General features: G+C 37.7%; 1 protein-coding gene across 2 annotated transcripts in view; it reads left to right on the top strand.

Moving 5' to 3' along the window:
- The window catches only part of ARHGAP12 (Rho GTPase activating protein 12), a 123486-nt gene that overhangs the window by 9340 nt on the left and 92077 nt on the right, over positions 1-22069 (top strand). For both annotated transcript variants that reach the window (XM_032395836.1, XM_032395835.1), the window contains exons 2-4: positions 6154-6189; positions 6334-6424; positions 7864-8618. In XM_032395836.1, the coding sequence (XP_032251727.1) occupies positions 7941-8618 (678 nt within the window). In that variant the 5' untranslated portion in view covers positions 6154-6189; positions 6334-6424; positions 7864-7940. The remainder of the gene's footprint in view (positions 1-6153; positions 6190-6333; positions 6425-7863; positions 8619-22069) is intronic.

The following is a 22069-nucleotide window of genomic DNA, read 5'->3' as shown; positions in this document are numbered from 1 at the left end:
TCCCCGTTGAGCAGGGAGCCCCATGTGGGGCTCAGTCCCAATCATGACCAGAACTGGAGGCAGATGCTTAACTCTTAACTGACTAAGCCACACAGGTGCCCCTCTTTGGTTTTTTTTAAATTAAAAATGATCATTTTAGAAAGTTCTTAGTAAGAAATTTAAAAAATGGGGCTCAGGTGTTGAGGGTATAGAAGAAGAATCCATTGATTGGAGTGCATTTAGAAGAGAAAAAAACTGAAAAATATGGAAGCAGAATTGATCATCAAAGAAGAGTGGTTTTAAAGGTTAACATGGAGCCATTATCAATGTAGGTAGCTTATGAAATAGGAGAATCTGAAGGAAAAGGAAGTTAACTTACTGGCTCAAGAAAAAGTTTTTGTTTCTTAGACTTTTTACTAGTTCTGAGGGTTTTTTTGTTTTTGTTTTTTGTCTTTTTTTTGTTTTTTGTTTTTACCTTATAGGGTATCTTCCTGGTATCCTACACCATCACATTAAAACTCTTAGTGTGTGCAAATGGACCTGAAGGAATTAAATTCCAGTTTAATCTTTAATCCTTTTGGTCTGAAAGGGCTTGATCAGGGTGCTTTACTAAAGTACTGAGTGTGCGAATTTTTTAATACAGTAGGCTCCTCACTTTCTGCTGTCATATATCAGCTGGATCAGTATTTACTCTCCACATATAAGAGATTATTTTAGAATGATTTTGAAAATATAACAACCACTGATAGTAAAGAATCCTACTACCCCTTAAATAATTGTAACTCATGTTTTGATGAGAAAAACAGGCACGGATTCTCCATAAATGCAGTGTGTAAAAGTAACTAAAGAAACATGAGTTTATTTAAATTATTCAAACATGTCAGCATAATGTAAGATATTTTAATATGAATATAAAATATGTATGATATCACTTTTAATTTGGATTTAAATCTAGTCCTTAAAATCCAGAGGGGGAAAGGTCAGTATGGCACTATAAGATGCTCTGGGCTCATCTTGTGTATTTTCTGCCTCAGTCCTTGGATCAGCCATTTCTGCAAAGAGCCTTGATTCCTTTATTTGGAGAATGGTATTAGAAACCATATCTGGGTGCTAGGTATACTTGTTGATGCTAGGCTGTCATTTTTACTGACAGGGAAATATGCATGTGTATACTAAGCAATATATAGATGTATATCTGTAATATTTCTTTATGAAATCACCTTTATGTAATTTTATCTGTAGTAAGCTAAAAATGAGTTCATATTGATGTCTCCAGATCTAATCCATGGATCATTCTCATCTTTTCCGCAGGATTATAAATTCCCACTCAGTCATTGAGAAACCTGGCTCCCATCATCCACATTCCATTTAATTAATTATTTAATTCTAGTATACATATATGGCAGTATCAATTTTTGACTTGTACCCCCATGAGAAATGTTTTTATCAGCTTAGAATACAGTACTTATGTGTAGTTTCTTTGCCTATATTCTTATAGACCTCACTTATTTCCAAGATAAGTCCGCATCCTCCTTCAGAGGTTGTTCCATATATTTGTCATATTGTTAGACTGTCTTGTCTTACCTGCTCTCTTGGGAAATCCTGTGATTTCCCCCAACCTCCTGAATGATTTTTTAAAATTTGGGTACATGAAAGCTCATGATTTGTGTTGTAAAGATTAATGGGTTTTGACAAGTGTGCAATGTCATATATCCACCATTACAGGATCCCCCAAAATAGTTTTATTGACCTAAGAGAATCTCCTGTGCTTCACCTATGGAACCCTCCCTCCTGTCCTCCCATTCCTGGCAACCACTGTTTCTATGGTTTTGACTTCCCCAGAATGTGATATACTTAAAGTCATTCAGTATGTAGCATTTTCAGACTGGCCTCTTTCACTTTGCAAAATATATCTAAGATTAATTTGTGTCTTGTCCCTTAGCTTGATGCCTTATTTTTATTGCTGAATAATATTCCATTGTGTGGGTGTCTCACAGTTTGTTTATCATTTCTCCTATTGAAGGACATTTTGGTTACTTCCAGTTTTTGGCAGTTTTATAAATAAAACTGCTGTAAACATTTGCATGCAGGGCCTTTTGTGGACATAAGTTTTCAACTTACTTGGGTAAATACCTTGGAGTGTGATCTCTAGATCGGATGGCAAGACCATGTTTAGCTTTGTAAGAAATTGCTCAATTGTCTTCAAAGTGGCTGAACCATTTTGCATTCCTACTGGCAATGAATGAAAGTTCTGTTGCTCTACATCCTCACTTGCACTTGGTGTTGTCAGTTTTTTGGATTGTAGCCATTATAATAGGTATGTGCTGTGTGTCTTGTTTTAATTTGTAATTTCCTAATGACATAATGTTGAGCACCTTTTCATGTGCTTATTTGCCATCTGTATGTTTTCTTTCATGATATCTTTTTCAGATCCTTTTCCCATTTCCATTCCATTCAGAACCCATTCCATACTGGGTTCTTTTTGTTGACTTTTAAGAGTTCTTTGTATATTTGGTATACAAGTCCTTAATGAGATATGTGCTTTGAAAATACTTTCTTTTTGTGTGTGGTTGACATTTTTATTCTCTTAGCAGTGTCTTCCACAAAGCAGAAGTTTTTAATTTTAATAAAGTCCTAATTTTTTTTATGGGTTGGGTATTTGGTGGTATACCTTAAAACTCATTGTCAAACCCAAGGTCATATTTCTTCTCTTTTAAATTGGAATATTTTCTCCATTCTTGTAACAATCCAAGAAAAAGCCATTATGTCCACCCTTATTTCTGACTAAGACTTCATGGCATGAATTGCCCTAAAATACCCCACGCAAATGTCATTTTTAGTAAAATATGCTTGCTTCCCCAAATGCTTCTTTTGTTGTTTCCTCATTTTTGTTTCAGATTTAAATCTTGGTTTTGAATTTCCTTTACTAATTTATGTTTGACTGTGTTCTCTCCTGCTTTCCAGTTACCCAGTTATTTCCTGTTATCCCTCTGCTGTCCCCATTTTGCTATTTCTTTATGGCTAGAATAGTTGATAATATCAATCACTGTATTTTCCTTCCCTTCTTTAGACTTAAAGAAATGTCTTATATTCTATACTTTTTTATTCTTGGAAAATAAGGATCATGCATTATTAAAATAAGTGCTCACTAGGGGCCTATGATTTTTTGTTGTACAAGTATACAGTTTACAAAATTATTTGGTATAATTTCTTATTCTGAAACTTAATACTGGAATTGTTCTTAACTATTTGTTGTCCTCATTAAGTTTAATTGATTTATTTTATGTTATTTTATTTATTTGACAGAGATACAGTGAGAGAGGGAACACAAGCTGGGGGAGTGGGAGAGGGAGAAGCAGGCTTCCCCCTGAGCAGGAAGCCTGATGCAAGGCTCGATGCGGGGCTCGATCCCAGGACCCCGGGATCATGACCTGAGCCGAAGGCAGACGCTTAACGACTGAGCCACCCAGGCGCCCCTAATTGATTTCTTTAGTAAAAGCCTGTTTAGGGATTCTTCATTTTAAGCAAGTACTTTTAAAACTTCTTGGAGAACTTCACGTCAAGAATAGTGGCTTAAATTGTATTTTTAAGTTGGTTAGTAATTACGTGTGTGAGGCTATATTAATATTTTGTTGCTCATGGCACTAGAATTGCTAAATTGGTTGTATATCTGTGTATTAAGCTTAACGTGTAGACTCATTCCAAAAAAAATTGTAGACTTATTAATTATGGATGCATTTACTGTATGTCTCTTAAGATTGTGTTTACTTTTTTGATATACTTAGTAAAGATATCATGCTGAGAGATGTACTTGATTAAAACAGATGTCCTAGGGGAGGGAGATAAGTGCTGAGGTGTGTAATTTTTGGTAGGAAAGAAAATGAGAAAAAATGACAGACAAAGGAGAAGGCTATTAAATTTTAAAATAGCCTCATAGGAAGTTCTGAATCTGACGTGGGGGAAGAGAAGTAAAAGATGTAAGCAACTGTGTGTGTATCTGTGTGTATATCTGTTCTTGTTGAAACATGAGGAAGAAGACTGGTAAGAGGCATGGAAAGCCTATGTGGGTATTTTTGAAACTGCCAAGTAAAGCAGTGGTTGGTACTGGGCAGTAGATATGCAAAAACTTTATATGTATTGGTGGTTGGGTAATTAGTTGTAAGTGTACTCGTGATGAATATGGATGGAGGAGTGTGGTGATGAGTACAGAATGTATTTCAACTGGAGGAGAGTTGCCTTCAGAGGGTTTATAGTTGGATGAGTAAGATTCTAACCAAAATACTTGAGAGGGTAAGATAGCAGGATAAACGGTGTTAACCTTATCCAAAGAGAAGAATTCACAAGTTTAGAAAACAGAGAAAGAAACAAGCAAATGAAAAATTAAAAAGGTAATTGTTTTTTTAATATAACTTCTGTTTTTAAATAAAATTAGGCAACATAACTTACACATTTGCAGGTAATTTTCACTTAGTTCTGAGTTTTTAGAGCTACCCCACAATTGTTCTAATTTTCTTTGAATCCATAGTTTATAATAAGGCTTTTCTCTTTTTTATTTTATGTAACTTTTCCCAGACCTTGGGTTGTGATACATAATTCCTGCCATGTGACTTCCTAGAAGTTTATAATTTTATTAGTCTCTCTTAGGAGCTTCCCAGTTTCATTCCCCATCTCACCACCCCAGTATTATAACTAGAAAACGATCTCGGCTCCAGTTCTCCTATTCTTATCCCATTGTGTCTACTCTTGTTCATGTTGCTTGCCTTGATATCCAACTACCTTTTATGTATAGAAGTTTTTGACTACTTCTCCATCTTCCTTGTCCTTCCAATCTCATTTTCTTTAAAGCTTAGATTGCATGTCTCATGTTGAACGTGGTGAATTGACTTCTCTTTCTCCCTAACTCCTCCTTCGTACTTATCTTCATGGTCACTGGGCAAGGTATAGTCAAAGCCTGGCAGTGAAAGGGGCTGAACTCGGACTGGCTTTTAACCTGTTGCTGCTGCCCACTGCCCAGCCTCCCTGCTACTAGCGTGACGTCCAGTTTTTTTTTTGTTACTCTTCATACTTTCCTTTTCTCCATTCCTGTGGCTGAATATCTGACTAGTTATAGTACATCTGAACTCCGAGATGTTGCTTAAGTTATTTTATTTCCTGGAAAGAAAAAGAAAAAAAGATCACCTGAGGATAAGTGCTTCATTGTGGGGTTTTGAAAAGTTGTAGTGAAAAACTTTTATGTAGGTAAAAGGATTAAAGCACATAGTGACTAATGTCCTGGAAATGAAAGTAAAGGCTGAACATTTGGAAGGTTAGAATCTCTATTTACCGCTATGGGAGAGACCATGCAGACTTGGCAGGGCTCGGGTGGGATAGAGATAGGAAGTAGATTTTGGATATGGTAAGTTTTAGGTACCTATTAGAATGCTAAGTGGATTTGGTTTCTGTGTTTCAGTAGTCTCCTTTAATGTAGAAGAATCTTCTTCCCTTTTTCAATTTTTATAAAATTGAATTTTTTGAAGAGTTCAGGTCTGTTATCTAATGGGATGTCTTACACTTTGGAATTAATTGTTTTCTAATAATTAGCTTAGATTTAACATGTTTTTGACAAGAATACAACTTAGGTAACATTGTGTACATCATATTAGGCATTTATTATTAAGGTTGTCCCACTGTTGGTGTAATTAAGTTTGATCACTTGGCTAAGCTCATGACTGTTGGATTTCTCTTATATAAAGGTATATTCCTCTATTTATAGTTAGTAAGTAGTCTGTGGGGAAGTATGTTAGGACTCCCAGTAGCTTTTAGTGTTTGTTTTCATTCTCTCTGTCTGCTCCGTACCATAAACTTGAAAACCTGTTCTGTCATTTTAATAATTTTACAAAAGTTGTTTCTCGTATTATTAGAAATTAAAAAAAATATTTGTTAGAATAAAAAATAAAGGGCAGAAAAGTTGAAATTATGTGGTGGAAGTGAAGTAGGAAGGGGCAGTGTGGAAGCATACCTTGTTTTTGTACACTTTGGAGGGTGGCACTCAACACAATTGTGATATATAACGTAGCTGTTATAAAAATGTGAGCAACCCATTACAGCTCTTCTAAAACATGAGCAACGTTATATTATTAGCCTTCTTAAAGCAATCCTGCTTAACGTTAATGAACTTCATTTTTTTTCTTACAGGTTTAAATGTAATACTGGATATTTATTTCTTTTAAGGTAAGTTTTTTCTTTTCTTTTTTTTGAAACATTACTATATTAAATTTGTTATCCACGTAGTTTCTCTAGAAAGTAAATTTCTGTTACTGAAATTGGATCACTGATTTATTTATCACCTGGGCTTATGGGCTTTGTCTGTTGCAGAGAAGAAAATTGTCTTCAGGAGAATGATTGTTAACTGCATATATAGCACCCAGTAACATGATGCCCAGCAGCTGGATGCTGAAGAAGATTGGTAGGTTGTCATGGGACCTTGGATTTACACGTTTCTGGTACATCTCAGTATTCAGAATTGCTTAGGTTTGCCTGGGGACCCTTGAGCTTTGGGCTGAATATTAGTTTCCTAGGGCTGCTGTAGCAAAGTGCCACACACTGGGTGGCTTAAAACAATAGGAACTTATTCTCTCCCAGTTCTGGAGGCTAGATGTCCAAAATAAAGGCATTGGCAGAGCTGTGCTCCCTCTATGAAGGCCTCTTCCTAGCTTGTGGTAGCTGCTGGCAGTCCTTGGGCTTCCTTACTTACAGCTGCTTCACTCCAGTTTCTGCCTCTGCCTTCATGTAGCCTTCTTCCCTCTCTGTGTCTCCTCTCCCTGCCTCCAATCCCCCTCTTTTTATAAAAACACCAGTCATTGGATTTTGGTCTCACTCTAATCACGTATGACCTCACTTAAATTGATTATATCTGCAAAGATCCTATTTCCAAATTAGGTCACATTCACAGGTCCTGAGGTTAGGACTTAAACATCCTTTTTTGGGAAACACAATTCAGCACAACACATTCATGGTTGGGGCTTGGCTTGAGTTATAGCAATATCGAGAGGCTGTGATCACTTTGAAGCTTGAGTACTGTGTTCTCTGAAGTACTAAACTGTTTTGGAATTGGTAGAGAAACAAAAATGAATCCCTAGATTTCTCAAGCCAGTTTAGAGCTATTTCTATAGTAGACTTTGGCAGAGGGGGTGAGAATTTTTAACATATACAGATAAAAAGACTGGTTATTTATTTGCATTTGTGGGATTCAGTCTGACAAGAATTGTGGCCCTCCTGAGGTAGACATAAGAGGGAAACAGCTAGGAGTTTTCTTTGTGTGCATACTTTGCCTAACAATAACAGTGCTGTCCTTTTTATCTGTTTATGTTAGGAAAGGAAACTTGTATAATTGGGTAATTTTTTTTAATGTCATTAATACCCTTGAGCATTTTAGAAAATAAAGGGTACAGGGTTATTGAAATTCAGCTTCACCTTCAAAGAAGGTCTTAGATAAGCAAACGTAGCTCAGTGAACCTAGCTCAGTGCCTGGCCCTTGGTAAGTGCCTAATACATATTTGTTATTAGCCTAAGAAAGTGAAGGAGGTTTGAGGTAGTTAATGAAAAAAAGGAAAGTTCTCACCTCTTATTTTCTGGATATTTTCTGTCTGGCTGGTAGGGTATTTACTATTCCAGTAATTGGTTTGGTTTTGTTCATAAATGACTCAAAAATATAGATTATAGTTAGAGTGTTTTTAATATAGGACAGTACATATGATATTAGACACATGCTTATTTTCTGGGGTTTGAGATTTGAAGGTAATATTCTTTAAGTGCCTGTATTATATGATGCTTGTGAATAAATCTTAAAAATCCAGGCTGTGTTAATGGTTTCTTCATTCTTTTCCTCCACTTAAATAAAAATAGCTCTGTTAAATCAACAAGCTGTAAAGCCATAATGTGGCATACCATCCTGTTTGAGAGGTGAACATTGTTGAATAAAAATGGCTGACAGAAGTGGGAAGATTATTCCAGGACAAGTGTATATTGAAGTGGAATATGATTATGAATATGAAGCCAAGGACAGAAAGATTGTGATAAAACAAGGGGAACGATACATCTTGGTGAAAAAGACCAATGATGACTGGTGGCAAGTCAAACCAGATGAGAACTCCAAGGCGTTCTATGTGCCAGCCCAGTATGTTAAGGAGGTCACCCGCAAAGCTCTCATGCCGCCTGTTAAACAAGCAGTTGGACTGCCAAATAATTCTATGAAAATGATACAGAGTCTCCATCTTCAGAGGTCAACAGAAAATGTGAACAAATTGCCTGAGCTTTCAAGTTTTGGAAAGCCATCATCGTCTGTTCAAGGAACAGGTCTTATTCGTGATGCAAATCAGAATTTTGGACCCAACTATAATCCAGGTCAGACTGTGAACCTAAGCCTGGACCTGACCCATAATAACGGAAAGTTTAACAGTGACTCACATTCGCCTAAAGTTTCTGGCCAGAATAGGACGCGCTTATTTGGTCACTTTCCCGGCCCGGAGTTCTTGGATGTAGAGAAAACTAGCTTCTCCCAGGAACAGTCTTGTGATTCAGCAGGAGAAGGCTCGGAAAGAGTACATCAGGATTCTGAGTCTGGTGATGAACTTAGCAGCAGCTCCACTGAACAGATAAGGGTAAGATGAAAAGTAGAATGATGGAACACTTAACACCACCATAACAAAAATGCTACAGATTTTACTTAAAATCTTTGTAGGAGTTAGGAATTATTTGTTTTGCTTTGTTTTTAGAATACACGGGTTCTGGGCGCCTGGGTGGCTCAGTTGGTTAAGCGACTGCCTTCGGCTCAGGTCATGATCCTGGAGTCCCAGGATCGAGTCCCGCATCGGGCTCCCTGCTCAGCAGGGAGTCTGCTTCTCCCTCTGACCCTCCCCCCTCTCTCCCATTCTCTCTCTCAAATGAATAAATAAAATCTTTAAAAAAAAAAAAATTTTAGAATACACGGGTTCTATCCTGATTTAATGAGATGGAGAATAGTGTAATAACTTGTGGAGTTCATAAAGGCTGACCTTATGGTTTCTTTCTTTTTTTTTTTTTTTTTTTTCCTCTCTATTGATCCTGCATAGGGTAGGAAGGATTTACTTACTTAACTTACCCAGTGATGATATTTCTTTTACTAGACAATGTCTGTTTTCTAACTGTACTCATTTTGACTGGTTTCCGGTAAGTTTTCAGGTAATAATGGGCATATGAGGAAAGATATCCCTGGAATGTTAGCTACTTGTTCTTTGAAACTGGTTTAGTAACCTTGAATATTTAAAAAGATACAGAGCTCACAAATCTTTACCTTCATTCTTGCACTTTTGTGTCTTAAGTGTCTATATATATACACTTGCTTGACTGGAACATTAGCCTGAAAAAAATTTTGTGTCCACGGTTTGATTCCCCGCCCCGCCCTTACCTAACTTTATTTTGAGATTAGTTTATACCAGTTTGTCAAGTCAAGTGGAATAATTTTAAAAGCAAATGCAGGAAATTGAACTTGAATGTATTTGGATAAGTCTAAGTGAAATTGAAAATTGATAAATTTTTGGCCTAAAGCTCTTTTATAAGATTTATTCATCAAGTTAAGTCAGTATTTGTGAGGCTGCTCTTAGATGTGGTCTGATTGTAATGGAACCAGTTTGTTCTTCCTGTAGCTTTTAATTTTTCTTGTGACATTTTGAATGAAAATAAGGAAAAGGAAAGATTCTCTAGAGAAACTGCTGATGTTTGAGATCGAGGCAGTTATATGAAGTAGCACTATCAGTTTACCATCATGTGGCTTAGCAGGCTTCTGTTTTTTTAGTCTTTATGTGATACTTTGACATAGGATATGTAATGTTTCCTGGAATTTTTCTGTTCATGCTCTTTATTGAACTAGCGGGACCTGGGAAAGATGTGTTTTCTGTTACCAGTAACCATCACTGTCACTGCACACTTCAGATTACGTTTTATATTTAGATACCCTAGCAGTCCTGGCTTCTCTTCATCATGCTCATCTTAAATTCACTGCATGGAACTTCATGGCTCCTAACCTCTCCGGAGCCCTTAACACTGGAAATCCTGTTAGATCTCTCTAGCAGGTCCTTTTCCTAACTCGTCACGGCAAGTGTTTTAAAACTTTTTCATTTCTTTCAATTTTCTCTCATTCACCTGTTTTTCCCTGCTCTCTTATCTCAGATAACCTTGCCTTCTATCTCACAGCCTAAATAAAAGCTTTGGGATGGAAACTCTTTGGCTTTGGGGAGGATGTATTGCACAGCAGTTGGTAGTGCTGGCTTTAGATTTGGATCTGGTTCCATACCACTTACCAGCTGTGCCATAATTGGGGCAAAGTACTTAACCTCTGTGTGTCTCAGTTTCTTCATATTAAGATGGGGATCACAGGGTTGTTGAGAATTGAGTGGGTTACTATATCTAATATACTTAGAGCAATGCCCTGTGCATGAATGCATTATGTATCTATTGCTACTTGATAAATTACTCTTAAGTCTGGTGGCTTTTTTTTTTTTTTAAAGATTTTATTTATTTGACAGAGAGAGACACAGCAAGAGAGGGAACACAAGCAGGGGGAGTGGGGGAGGGAGAAGCAGGCTTCCCGCCAAGCAGGGAGCCCGATGCGGGGCTCGATCCCAGTACCCTGGGATCATGACCCGAGCCAAAGGCAGACGCTCAACGACTGAGCCACCCAGGCGCCCCAAGTCTAGTGGCTTAAAACAGTAAACATTATCTCAGTTTCTGTGCTCAGTAACTCAGAAGCAGGTTAATTGAGTAGTTTTAAAGGCTTGGGGTCTCATGAGGTTATAGTCTTATGAAGGCTTGGCTGGGGCTGGGAAGCTGCTTCTGAGATGGCTCACTCACAGGGAGCTAGTTGTGCCTTGTGAAGAATGATGCTTGAATGATGTAGACCAGCTTTCCCTCAGAAGGAGCAGTCCAAGATGGAACAAGGCATTGTCTTTTAAAAGCCAGAGTCTTGGAAGTCACACACTGTCGTTTCCTATTGGTTACACATTTCAGCTGTATTCTGTGTGGGAGGAGACAACATAGGGATACGAATGTCAGGAGAGGAGGATCATTGGGGGCCATCTTGGGGCTGGCTAGCATAGTAAGTATTCAGTACTTACTTACACAGAGAGCTGTTGTCGTTGTTTCTATTGTTATTTATTGTTATTTCCCCCATCAAATCTATAAGCACACCTGTACCAGCAGTTCCCTTTCCCTTTTCTTGTACAGTGCAAGCATTGCCTCTCTTATCCAAGGGCAGTCTCTTCAGATCTGCTTTCCCCCATTTTTCACAAACCTTTTGCTAAAGATTATGCAGCATTGTGCTCATATGGCTTTAGACTGATTATTTACCATGTTTTCTCCCTTATCATTTAAATCTGCTCATGTTTTTCCCATTTTAGTAAAGCTTTTCAACAATACCTTCCCCTCTGAGTATCACTCTATCACCCTTTCCCTTTACTGGCAACTTCTGGAAAGAGTTGTATATATTTGCTTCTCTACATTTCATCATTTTCTACTCACTCCTTAACCTATTCTAGTAGGGCTTCTGGCTCCAACATTATACCTAAACTGCTTCTGCTAAAAGGTACTCATTGTTAATAAATTTACAGACAATTGAGAACATTTATACATAGTCAGTGTCATCATCACAGTGAATAAGATTAATAACACATGGCAATTTAAAATAATCTTTTATTGAGGCCTTGCATACAATCCAGTGGAGTAGTCCTAAATGCATGACTTGATGGATTTGCACTTATGTATACACCTCTGTACTAACCTTGAGTCCTTCCCAGTCAGTATCTACTCCCTTCCCCCTTTATGTTTCTGTTAGGATATTTTCATTTTTCTGACTTACATTGCCAGAAAACTATGCTGTAATATCATAATCAAGATACTGGCATTTGTACAGTCTAGATACTGAGCATATCTTTTTTTTTAATTTTTTAATTTTTTTAAAATTTTATTTGAGAGAGACAGAGACAGAGATAGTGAAAGAGAGCACGAGTGGGGAGGAGAGGGAGAAGCAGGCTTCCAGCTGAGCAGGGAGCCCAATGCGGGGCTCGATCCCAGGACCCCCGGGATCATGACCTGAGCCGAAGGCAGACGCTTAATCGACTGAGCCGCCCAGGCGCCCCTAGATAACTGAGCATTTCTGTCACCACAAGCATTCTTTATGTTGCCCTTTTATAGCCACATCCTCTTCCCTCCCATGCCTTTCCCTCCTTAACCCCTGGCCACCACTAATTTGTTTTCCATCTTCATAATTTTGTCATTTCAAGAATGTTATATAAATGGAATCATATGCTATATACCTTTAGGGATTGGCTTTTCCATTCAGCATAATTCTCTGGAGATTGATCCAGTTGATTGTGTATTTTGTTGTTTTTGTTGTTGACTAGACTTCTGTGGTCTGGATGTACCACACTTCATCTCACCATTAATCCATTGAAGAACATCTAGGTTTCCAGTTTCTTGCTATTGAAAGCAAAGCTGCTATATAGATATACATTTCTGCACAGTTTTTGGGTGAACATAACTTTTCATTTGTCTGGCATTAGTGCCCATGAGTATTGCTAATGATATGGTAGATGCATGTTTAACTTTTTGAAGGAACTGCCAAACTGTTTTCCAGAGTGGCTATACCATTTATATTCCTACCAGCAATGTCCATGATCCAGTTTCTCTGCATGCACATCAACATTTGTCACTTTTTTTTTTTTAAGCCATTCTGATGGTTTGTAATAATATCTTGTGTTTTGATTGGCATTTCCTAACAGCTAATGAAAATCTTTTCATATGCTCATTTGCCATCAATAGATCCTTTCCATTGAAATGTCTTTTGTCCATTTTTTTTTCTCTTCTATTTTTTTTTAATATTTTATTTACTAGAGTGTGAGCAAGGGGAGGGGCGGGGGGAGGGAGAGTATCTCAAGCAGACGCCATGCTGAGTGCAGAGCCCAAGACAGAGCTCAATCTCATGACCCTGAGATCATGACTTGAGCTGAAACCAAGAGTCCGATGCTTAACTGACTGAGCCACCCAGGTGCCCCCTTTTGCCCATTTTGTAATTGGACTGTTTGTTTTTGTACTCTTGAGTTTATCCAGTTCTTTATGTAGTCTAGATACTAGTCATTTGTCAGATACATGGTTTGGAAATATTTTCTCCCAATATATACCTTGTCTTGTCCTCTTAACAGCATAGCTGTTTTAGTCAGGTCTCCAGAGAGACAGCACCAGTAGGTTGTATGTATGTATCTACACACATACACACATGTATACATTATATAGAGAGACAGATTTATTTTTAGGAATTGACTCATGTGATAATGGAGATTGAAAAGTCCAAGATCTGCAGAGCGGATGGTAGGCTGGAAACCCAGGGAAGAGCCAGTATTGAAATTCAAATTCCAAGGTTGTCTGCTGGCAGAATTTATTCTTGGTTTGGGGAGATTAGCCTTTTGTTCTGTTCTGGCCTTCAGCTGATTTGAGGAGGCCCACCCACGTTATGGGGAGCAATTTAATTTACTCAGAGTCCACTACTTAAATGTTAATTGCATCCAAAAAACACCCTCGCAGAAACATCCAGACTAATGTTCCACCAAACACCTGGCCCAGCTGAGTTGATACAGAAAATTAACCATCACAGTAGGCCAGGATTCTAAATGTTTCCTTCTTTTTTTTTCTAAGTTTATAGATTTACATTTTGTATTTGAATCTGTGATTCATTTTGAGTTTAACTTTTATATAAGATGTGAAATTAAATTAAGGTTTTTTTTTTTTGACTACTGATATCTGATTTTTCTGTTTCATTCATATATGTGTCTGTCCGTCCTCTAATATCACACAGTCTTAATTACTGTAGCTATATAATATGTCTTAAAATTTGTAGACTGATTCCTCCCAATTTGTTATTCAAAATTGTTTTAGTTATTATAGTAGACTAAATAATAATTCACCAAAGATAGCAGGTCCTAATCCCTGGAACATATAAATAGACCCAGAGATAGATCTATGCCAACTGATTTTTGATAAAAGTGTAAAAGCAGTTTACTGGAGGAAAGATAGCCTTTTCAACAAATGGTACTAACAAATAGTACTATAATTATGTTGTAGCATATATCAGTACTTCATTCCTTCTTATGGTGGAATAATCTATTGTTTATCCATCCATCACTTGTTGGGCATTTGGTTGTTTCCACCTTTTTGCTACTGTGAATAATACTGGTGTAAACACTTGTGTACAAGTTTTTTTTTTTTTTTTTTTAAGATTTATTTATTTTAGAGAGAGGGTGCACCTGTAAGCAGGAGTAGGGAAGGGAGAGGGACAAGCAGACTCTGTGTTAAGCAGGGGTGGGGCAACGTGGGGCTCGATCGCACAATCTCGAGATCATGACCTGAGCTGAAATCAAGACTCAGATGCTTAACTAACTGAGCCACTCAGGAGCTCCTTGTGTACAAGGTTTTGGGTAGGTACATATTTTTATTTCTCTTGGGTAAATACCTAGGAGTGGAATTGCTAGGTGATAGGGTAACTCTTTGTTTAACTGTTTGAGGAACTGTCATACTATTTTCCAAAGTGGCTACACCATTTTACATTCCCAGCAGCAGTGTTTGAGGGTTCCAGTTTTTCCATATCCTTGTTAATACTGGTTAGTATCTGACTTTCTGATCACAGCTATCCTAGTGGGTGTGAAGTGGTATCACAGTGTGGCTTTGATTTGCATTTCCCTCATGATTAATGTTGCTGAGTATCGTTGCATATGTTCATTGACTATTTGTATATTTTCCTTGGAGAAATATCTGTTCAGATTCTTTGCCCATTATTAAGTTGATTTTTTTTTTATTACTGAATTGTAAGAGTTCTTTATATAGTCTAGATACAGGTCTCTTACCAAATATGATTTGCAAATATTTTCTCCCATTCTGTAGGTTGTCTTCTTATTTTCTTGATAATGTCCTTTAGTCCAGTTTGCCTGTTTTTTCCTTTCGTTGCTTGTGCTTTTGGTGTCTTTTCTAAGACCCCATTGCTAAATATGAGGTGAGGAAGATTCAGTCCTCCATTTTCTCCCAACAGTTTTAGCATTTTAGCTCTTACATTTAGTTTTGATCCATTTTGAGTTCATTTTTATGTATGGTATAAAGTAAAGGTCCAACTTAAGTTTTTTGTATGTGGCAATCAAGTTGTTCCAGGACCATTTGTTGAAAAGACTCTTTCTTTCCCTCATTGAATGGTCTTGGCACCTTTGTTGAAAATCAGTTGACCATAGACACATGTGTTTATTTCTGGACTGTCCAACTCTCTTGATTTATATGTGCTTCCTTATGCCTCTGCTAGAACTGTCTTGATTACTTTGGTTTTGAAAGCACAAAGTGTTATTCCTCCTCCTTTATTTTTTTTTTTCAAAAGTGTTTTGTCTATTCTGGCATCTTTGCAATTCTATGTGGATTTTAGAATCACCTTGTTAATTTCTACAATGATGACAACAGCTGGGAGTCTGATAAAGGTTGTCTTGAGTCTGTAGACCAATTTAGGGAATGATGCCATTTTAACAATGTCCGTGTTTCTAAGGGCAGGTGTGGTGGTGCTGAATTCCCTCAGTTTTACTTGTTAAAGAAAGTGTTTATTTCTGCTTCATTTTGCTGCATAATTTCTTTGGATACAGAATTTTTGTTGATTTTCTTTTTCAGCACTTAAAGTATTTTACCCACTCTCTTTGTTTGCATGGGGTTTCTGATGAAAAATATGCTGTACTTCTTACTCTTGTTCTTCATTAGTTCGGGTGTTTTTTCCTCTGGCTTCTTTCAAGCTTTTCTCTTCATCTTTGTTTTTTTGCAGTTTGTGTACGATATGCTTTTTTGTAGATTTTTTAAATATTTATCCTGTTTTCATTTTGGGACCTTTCTTTTGACGTATCTGTGTGCTCATTGATTCTTTCCCAGCATGTCCACTCTAGTGATCATCCCATAAAAGGCATTTTCTATTTCTGTTACAGTGTTTTAATTTATAGAATTTCTTTTTGATTCTGTCTTAGCTTTTCCATCTCTCTGCTTACATTACTTGTTTTTGAATGTTGTCTTTCTTTCATAGTTCTTAAGATACAAATATTTTAAATTCCCTGATAATTCTAACACCAGTGCCATATCTGATACTTGCTTTATCTCTTCAAATATTTTCTTGCCTTTTTCCATATCTTCTGATTTTTTGTTGAAAACCAGACATGTGCTATTGGGTAATGGGAACTGAAGTAAATAGACCTCTAGTGTGAGGTGTTAGGCTAATCTGGCAAGAAATTGAATTGTTTGCTGTGATTTTAGGTACCAGAGGCTCTAAATTTCTCAGGTATCCATGTTTGGGGGCTTTTCTAAGAGTTTCTCATTAACGTCTGGTTCCCCACTAGTCTCCCTGCTCTCTCCCTGGCTGGGAGGGGTTGAAGTACCTCATTACTTGGTCCACATAGCTTTCACTAATACCATGGGTTAGAGGATGGCTTCCTTGCCACTTGGCAGTAAGAGTTTTGACTCTCCCAGTAGGCCACGTGTATACGTGTGTGTGTGTGTGTGTGTGTGTGTGTGTGTTGGGGGTGGAGGGTGTCTTGTTACTGTCTGGCAATGACTGTCCTAGTCCCTTTGCCTTCTCTGACACCACTCATGGGGGTTTTGGGGTGCCTAGTAACAGCCTGGCAAGTGTGTAAATCTAGGTTACCTGTTTGCCATTGCTGGAGATACGTGGTGGAACTGTTGGTTTTTTTTCTGTAGCATTTGGCTGATGTAGAGTGGTTATGTAAAAAGTTTTCAGTCTTGCTAAGTCTTCCCCTTTTCTGGTCCTTTTGCTAGACAGAGCAGGAATTTGTTGGGGCTTTTTGGTCTGTGTCTGTTAGTGTTTCTGGTTTTTGCTGACTTCCCCCTTCAAATCTGGGATATATGAAGCCAAAATTAAACATAGGAAACTCACCATGTTGTTGTTCATTGGGTCCTGAGGTCACTAGTTGGTCTACCTTCTCTCTACCTTTCAGAGTCTTTGTGTGTGTGTGTGTGTGTGTTTTAATAATTTAATAATAATAATTCCTGATCCCTTTCACCTGTTTCACCCACCCCCCTACCTCCCCCCTCTGGAAACAACCAGTTTGTTCTCTGTATTTATCAGTCTGTTTCTGGTTTATTTGTTTATTTATTTGTTTTGCTTTTCAAATTCCACATATAAGTAAAATCATATGGTATTTGTCTTTCTCTGTTTGGTTTATTTCATTTATCATTCTACCCTCTAGGTCCATCCATATTTTCATAAATAGCAAGTCTCTTTCTTATGGCTGAGTAATATTCCTGTGTGTGTGTGTCTCTACCCCATCTTCTTTATTCTTTCATCTACTGATGGACAGATGTGTTCTTGTGTTTGTTTTATATTATGTCCAGTGTTTTTATTTGTACTTAGTGTGAGGAAGAGGGAAAAGTACATATACTCCTTTTTCCCAGAATTGGAAGTGATTGATAAGTTTTCAGTGGTACTTTTTAAGTATTAATTTTCTTTTTCTTTTTTTAAAGATTTTATTTGTCAGGGAGAGCACAAGCAGGGGGAGTGGCAGGCAGAGGGGGAAGCAGGCTCCCCGCGGAGCAAGGAGCCCAATGCGGGACTCAGTCCCAGGACCCTGGGATCATGACCTGAGCCAAAGACAGATGCTTAACTGACTGAGCCACCCAGGCGTCCCTTAAGTATTAATTTTCTTGACCTCTTAACAGTGTTGTTAGTCTGGTCATCTATGGGATGTCCTCTCATCATAAGCTTCCATCACATCCTGTGCTCCTCCTTTCTTGTACTCACTACATTTATGATTATTTTCTTCCTGCTTGCTAGTCAGTCTGTAATCTCCAGGGCATGCTAGTTATCTATCTCTGTGCCTCATGCCTTGTCTATCTCTATGTATCAAGTGCCTTGTATAGTACCTGGCACATAATAGATAGGCTAAATGCTTCTGGAGTGATGACCAGTGGTTAGCCACAAATACTTCAAGTCAAAGGGGAAAGGGAAACCTAGATTAATGTCCCAGTAAAAATGCATGTTTCTTTTTGAAAAACAGTAACCTAGAAGTGCTGTGACCCTTGCCTTACCTACAGCATAGGTTTTATCAAAGAATATTAGGGAGATAGAGTTGGAGGTAAAAAGTTGTAATTCAATACAGAGATTCCAAAATTTGAGTCAAAAATTGTAAAATTCAGTTTGACCCTTCACTCCCAGTAAACTGGATACATCATATTTATTGTCTTCCTTAGAGCAACAGGTTTTTAGGTCATTTCAGAATTCATACTAGTGGTTGATAAGAATATGAAACTTTGAAAATCAGTATGTTAGTTCAGAGTTCTAAGCCTTTTAAACAGCCTTAAAAAAGGGGGTGGCTCAGTCAGTTAAGCATCTGACTTCAGCTCAGGTCATGATCTCAGGGTCCTGGGATTAAGCCCCATGTTGGGGCTCTGCGCTCAGCAGGGAGTCTGCTTTTCCCTCTCTCTCTGCCCCTCGTCCCCGCTCGTGCACTTTCTCTCAAATAGATACAAAATCTTAAAAAAAAAAAAAAAAAAAAAGCCTTAAAAACCACACACTTTGCTCCTGATGCCCTGTTTGTCCCTCATGATCTCACTAATGCTCCTTTAATATATGTCTTACCAGGCTTGAGTATCAAGTTTCCCAGTTCCCTATAGTTATTAGAAAGTATGGTCTAAAATTGGAGAGTAGAAATGGTATGGTAGACCTTTGTCTATGAGCCTGACAAGATGCCAGACAGAGAAAGGTCAGTCAGAGGACTGACAATCTGACATGAATTTAGGAAGCCCAAACAACTCTAATGCCTAGAATCATTATTTTAAAATATGAGTATTTATGATCACCATAAATCTAGAAATATTTAAGTTCTAGATTTTTAGGTGTAGATACATTTATAGAAAGAATATCTTCACTGATAGTGATAAGCTCATGCATTTCTGGCATTTGAAACCTAATCTTAAATTCATCTGGAAAATTTTATCTATGAAACGATTCTTCTATACTGGGTTCATGAAATCAGTTCACTAATTTGTTACAGATTTATACTTTGTTTCTAATTGAAAAGCATTTAAATATTTATTTTTAGTCTTTCATTATTCCCGAATTGTGTTAACTGCTAATATAGTTGTTTATTGCATTTAAAAATTTAACTATACATACATACATATATATATTTACAAAGTCAAAATCATATTGTATGTGCAATTTCACTGTAGGGAACATTTTAAAAACTATGTATTAATACAAACAGAATATCTGTTACACAAAGAAGAATGCGAGAGGGATGTAATTTTTCAGGCTAATTGGATTTCCTGGTTAATACAGGATTAGGTATAAAAGGTTTCAGTGTTTGTTAGAGATTTTCCTAAATCTGTTTCCACACAGATGGTGCTGAATCTAAAAACATATAAATTAGCTTTGTGTAGCAACAACTAATAATGTCCTGTCATCCAGTTCCTTGCTCACTGTATCTTTTTGTTAAGTCCTCCCCCTGCCACACTGCTGGAACCAAAGGAGTCATTATTTAGCCACATTTAACAAAATGTTGAAGTTTTAAAACTGTTTAGTGTCCTTTCCTTTGTACTTTTCTCCCTGAATGGCATCTGGGAAACTCCATCTTCTCTTTTTGCTTCCCAAGATTATCTTCTCGTCACATCTTTCTCCTTAATCAAAACAGGAAAGAATAATAGTTTTAAAAATTGGTTTTATTTGATTGACTGCTTACATACTCAGAAAGTCACAGAACTCTTAGATTTTGATGAAAAATACCAACCCTTTTCTCAAGAAATGCACATTTGCACCAAATTTTGTTAAAATTTCAAGATATACAGAAACCTAGATTTTTTTTTTTCCTAGTCTTCAGTTTTCTAGAGTGAAAGTGCATGTGCACGCATGAGCAAGGGGGGAGGAGGAGAGGGAGAGAGAGAATCTTAAGCAGACTCCACACCCAGCCTGGAGCCCTACGTGGGGCTCAGTCTCAAAACCTCACAATCATGACCTGAGCCAAAACTAAGAGTTGGACACTTAACTGACTGAGCCACCCAGGTGCCCCCAGAAACCTAGATTCTTAAAGTGAAAGTTTTGGGCGAAGTAATTATGGAGTAAAAATTGATAAATCTTCTTTAAGGAAATTTAGGCATGAATGTCTAGGTAGATGGAAATTTGGTAGAGGAGCTAGATCAGCTTGGAATTACATTTGGGTTAAACCCGAAGGCAAAGTTGATTGAGGTCTTTTAGGATAACTGGTCTTCCTAGGTTCCTTTTGGAACAAAGAGCCTGCTTTATTTTAGCATTGACCTGTTTATCAGGTCCCTTCCTCCTTAATTGGTTTTGGTTGTGATCTTTTTGAGGATCTAGTGAAAGCCATGAACTATCTTTCCAAGAAAATGCCTACATTTGCATCAGTGTATACAGTTTCATTGGGCTCACAGTCAATGTAAAACTCCTTTTATGTCCATCTTCCTTTCACCTCTTACCTGACCTTTTCTCACCTTTTCATTTTTCTAAGACAAGTAGGGTCTCTCTCTTTTTTTTTTTTTTTTTAAAGATTTTATTTGACAGAGAGACAGCGAGAGAGGGAACACAAGCAGGGGGAGTGGGAGAGGGAGAAGCAGGCTTCCCACAGAGTAGGGAGCCCAATGTGGGGCTCGATCCCAGGACCCTGGGATCATGACCTGAGCTGAAGGCAGACGCTTAACGACTGAGCCACCCAGGTGCCCCAAGTAGGGTCTCTCAGCTTTCTTCTAAACTTTATCTGTCCTTCTGCTTTATGATTCCTAATGCATTTGGCCTTATTTTATTTTTTCATTTACTTTTTTCTGCTTTAATCCCTGTGATTACTCAGAACTTAGCTGTAAGCGGTAGAAACCAACTGTGACTCGGTGAGGCAAAAGGGAATTTATTGGCTCATGTAACCAGACTACAGGAAGGGTTTATTCGTTGGAGCCAGGGCCTGGTTTACTGTCAGGATTCCTTTTATTGCTTCTGTCTCTTACCTCTGATTCTGTCTCCATGATTTTTTATTCTTCCAAACAGACTTCTTCCACATGGCTATAGATGAGTTGCTAGCAACTACTAGGCTCATGTCCTTCGTTTTTGTGTTAAAATATTTTATTTTCTTCTCTTGGTTCTAATTCAGAAAATCTCAGAGAAGGAATTGGGCTTGGCTTGTGACATGCTTATACTTATGGCCAGGGGCATGATTGGGCCCTACCCAAACTGCATATTTGGAATTTACAGAGAAAGCGCTCCCCCAAAGAAATAGTAGGTATGCTGTTCCCAGAATAAGGGGAGAGGTGCCAGGGAGACAAAATAGTAGTTATCAACCATATCCTCTGTTTCTCAGATTGATTCTCTAGGTCTTCCCACATTATACCTGTCCTGTACCAGGTCATTCATTGACACCAGCTGTTCTGAAGGCCAGGGAATCTGCTGGCAAGGATGGAATTCCCAGACTGATTCTAGTTCAGCAAAGGAAGTTTTGAAGATCCAGATTTCAAGTAGAGAGGAATTTTCTGTGCTATAAAACTGGAACAGCAAAGTAATATTCCCTTTCGTGCATATCTTGCCCTTTTCAGATTGTAGTCTTTAAAGTCAAAGATTGTGTTCTATTTCTGCCAGTAAACTTTTGACAGCAAATAATGTAGTAAATAATCTGTATAGTGAAGATAATACTGATTTAAAAGAAAACACCACCTTAATAAGATATGCCTATAGGTGACAAGAGAAGTGTGAAGAAGAACTGAAATTTTTTATGTCGACTTGGCTGGACCATGATGCCCAGATATTTGGTCAAATATTGTTCTGAATGTTTCTGTGAAGGTGTTTTTTGGATGTGATTAACATGTAAGTCAATGGGCTTTGAGTAAAGCAGATTACTCTCCATAATGTGGATGGGCCTCATCCAATCAGTTGAAATACTTAATAGAGTACAGAATAGACCCTCCCCTCCGCAAGAAGGAATTCTGCCAGTAAACTTTGAACTTAAACTGCTACTCTTCCCTTGGTCTCCAGCCTGCCAGCCTACCCCGCAGATTTTGGATTTGC

The sequence above is a fragment of the Phoca vitulina genome, unplaced genomic scaffold (assembly GCF_004348235.1).
Source record: "Phoca vitulina isolate PV1807 unplaced genomic scaffold, GSC_HSeal_1.0 scaffold88, whole genome shotgun sequence".
Lineage (NCBI taxonomy): Eukaryota > Metazoa > Chordata > Mammalia > Carnivora > Phocidae > Phoca > Phoca vitulina.
This window is presented reverse-complemented; position numbering and strand designations above follow the sequence as displayed.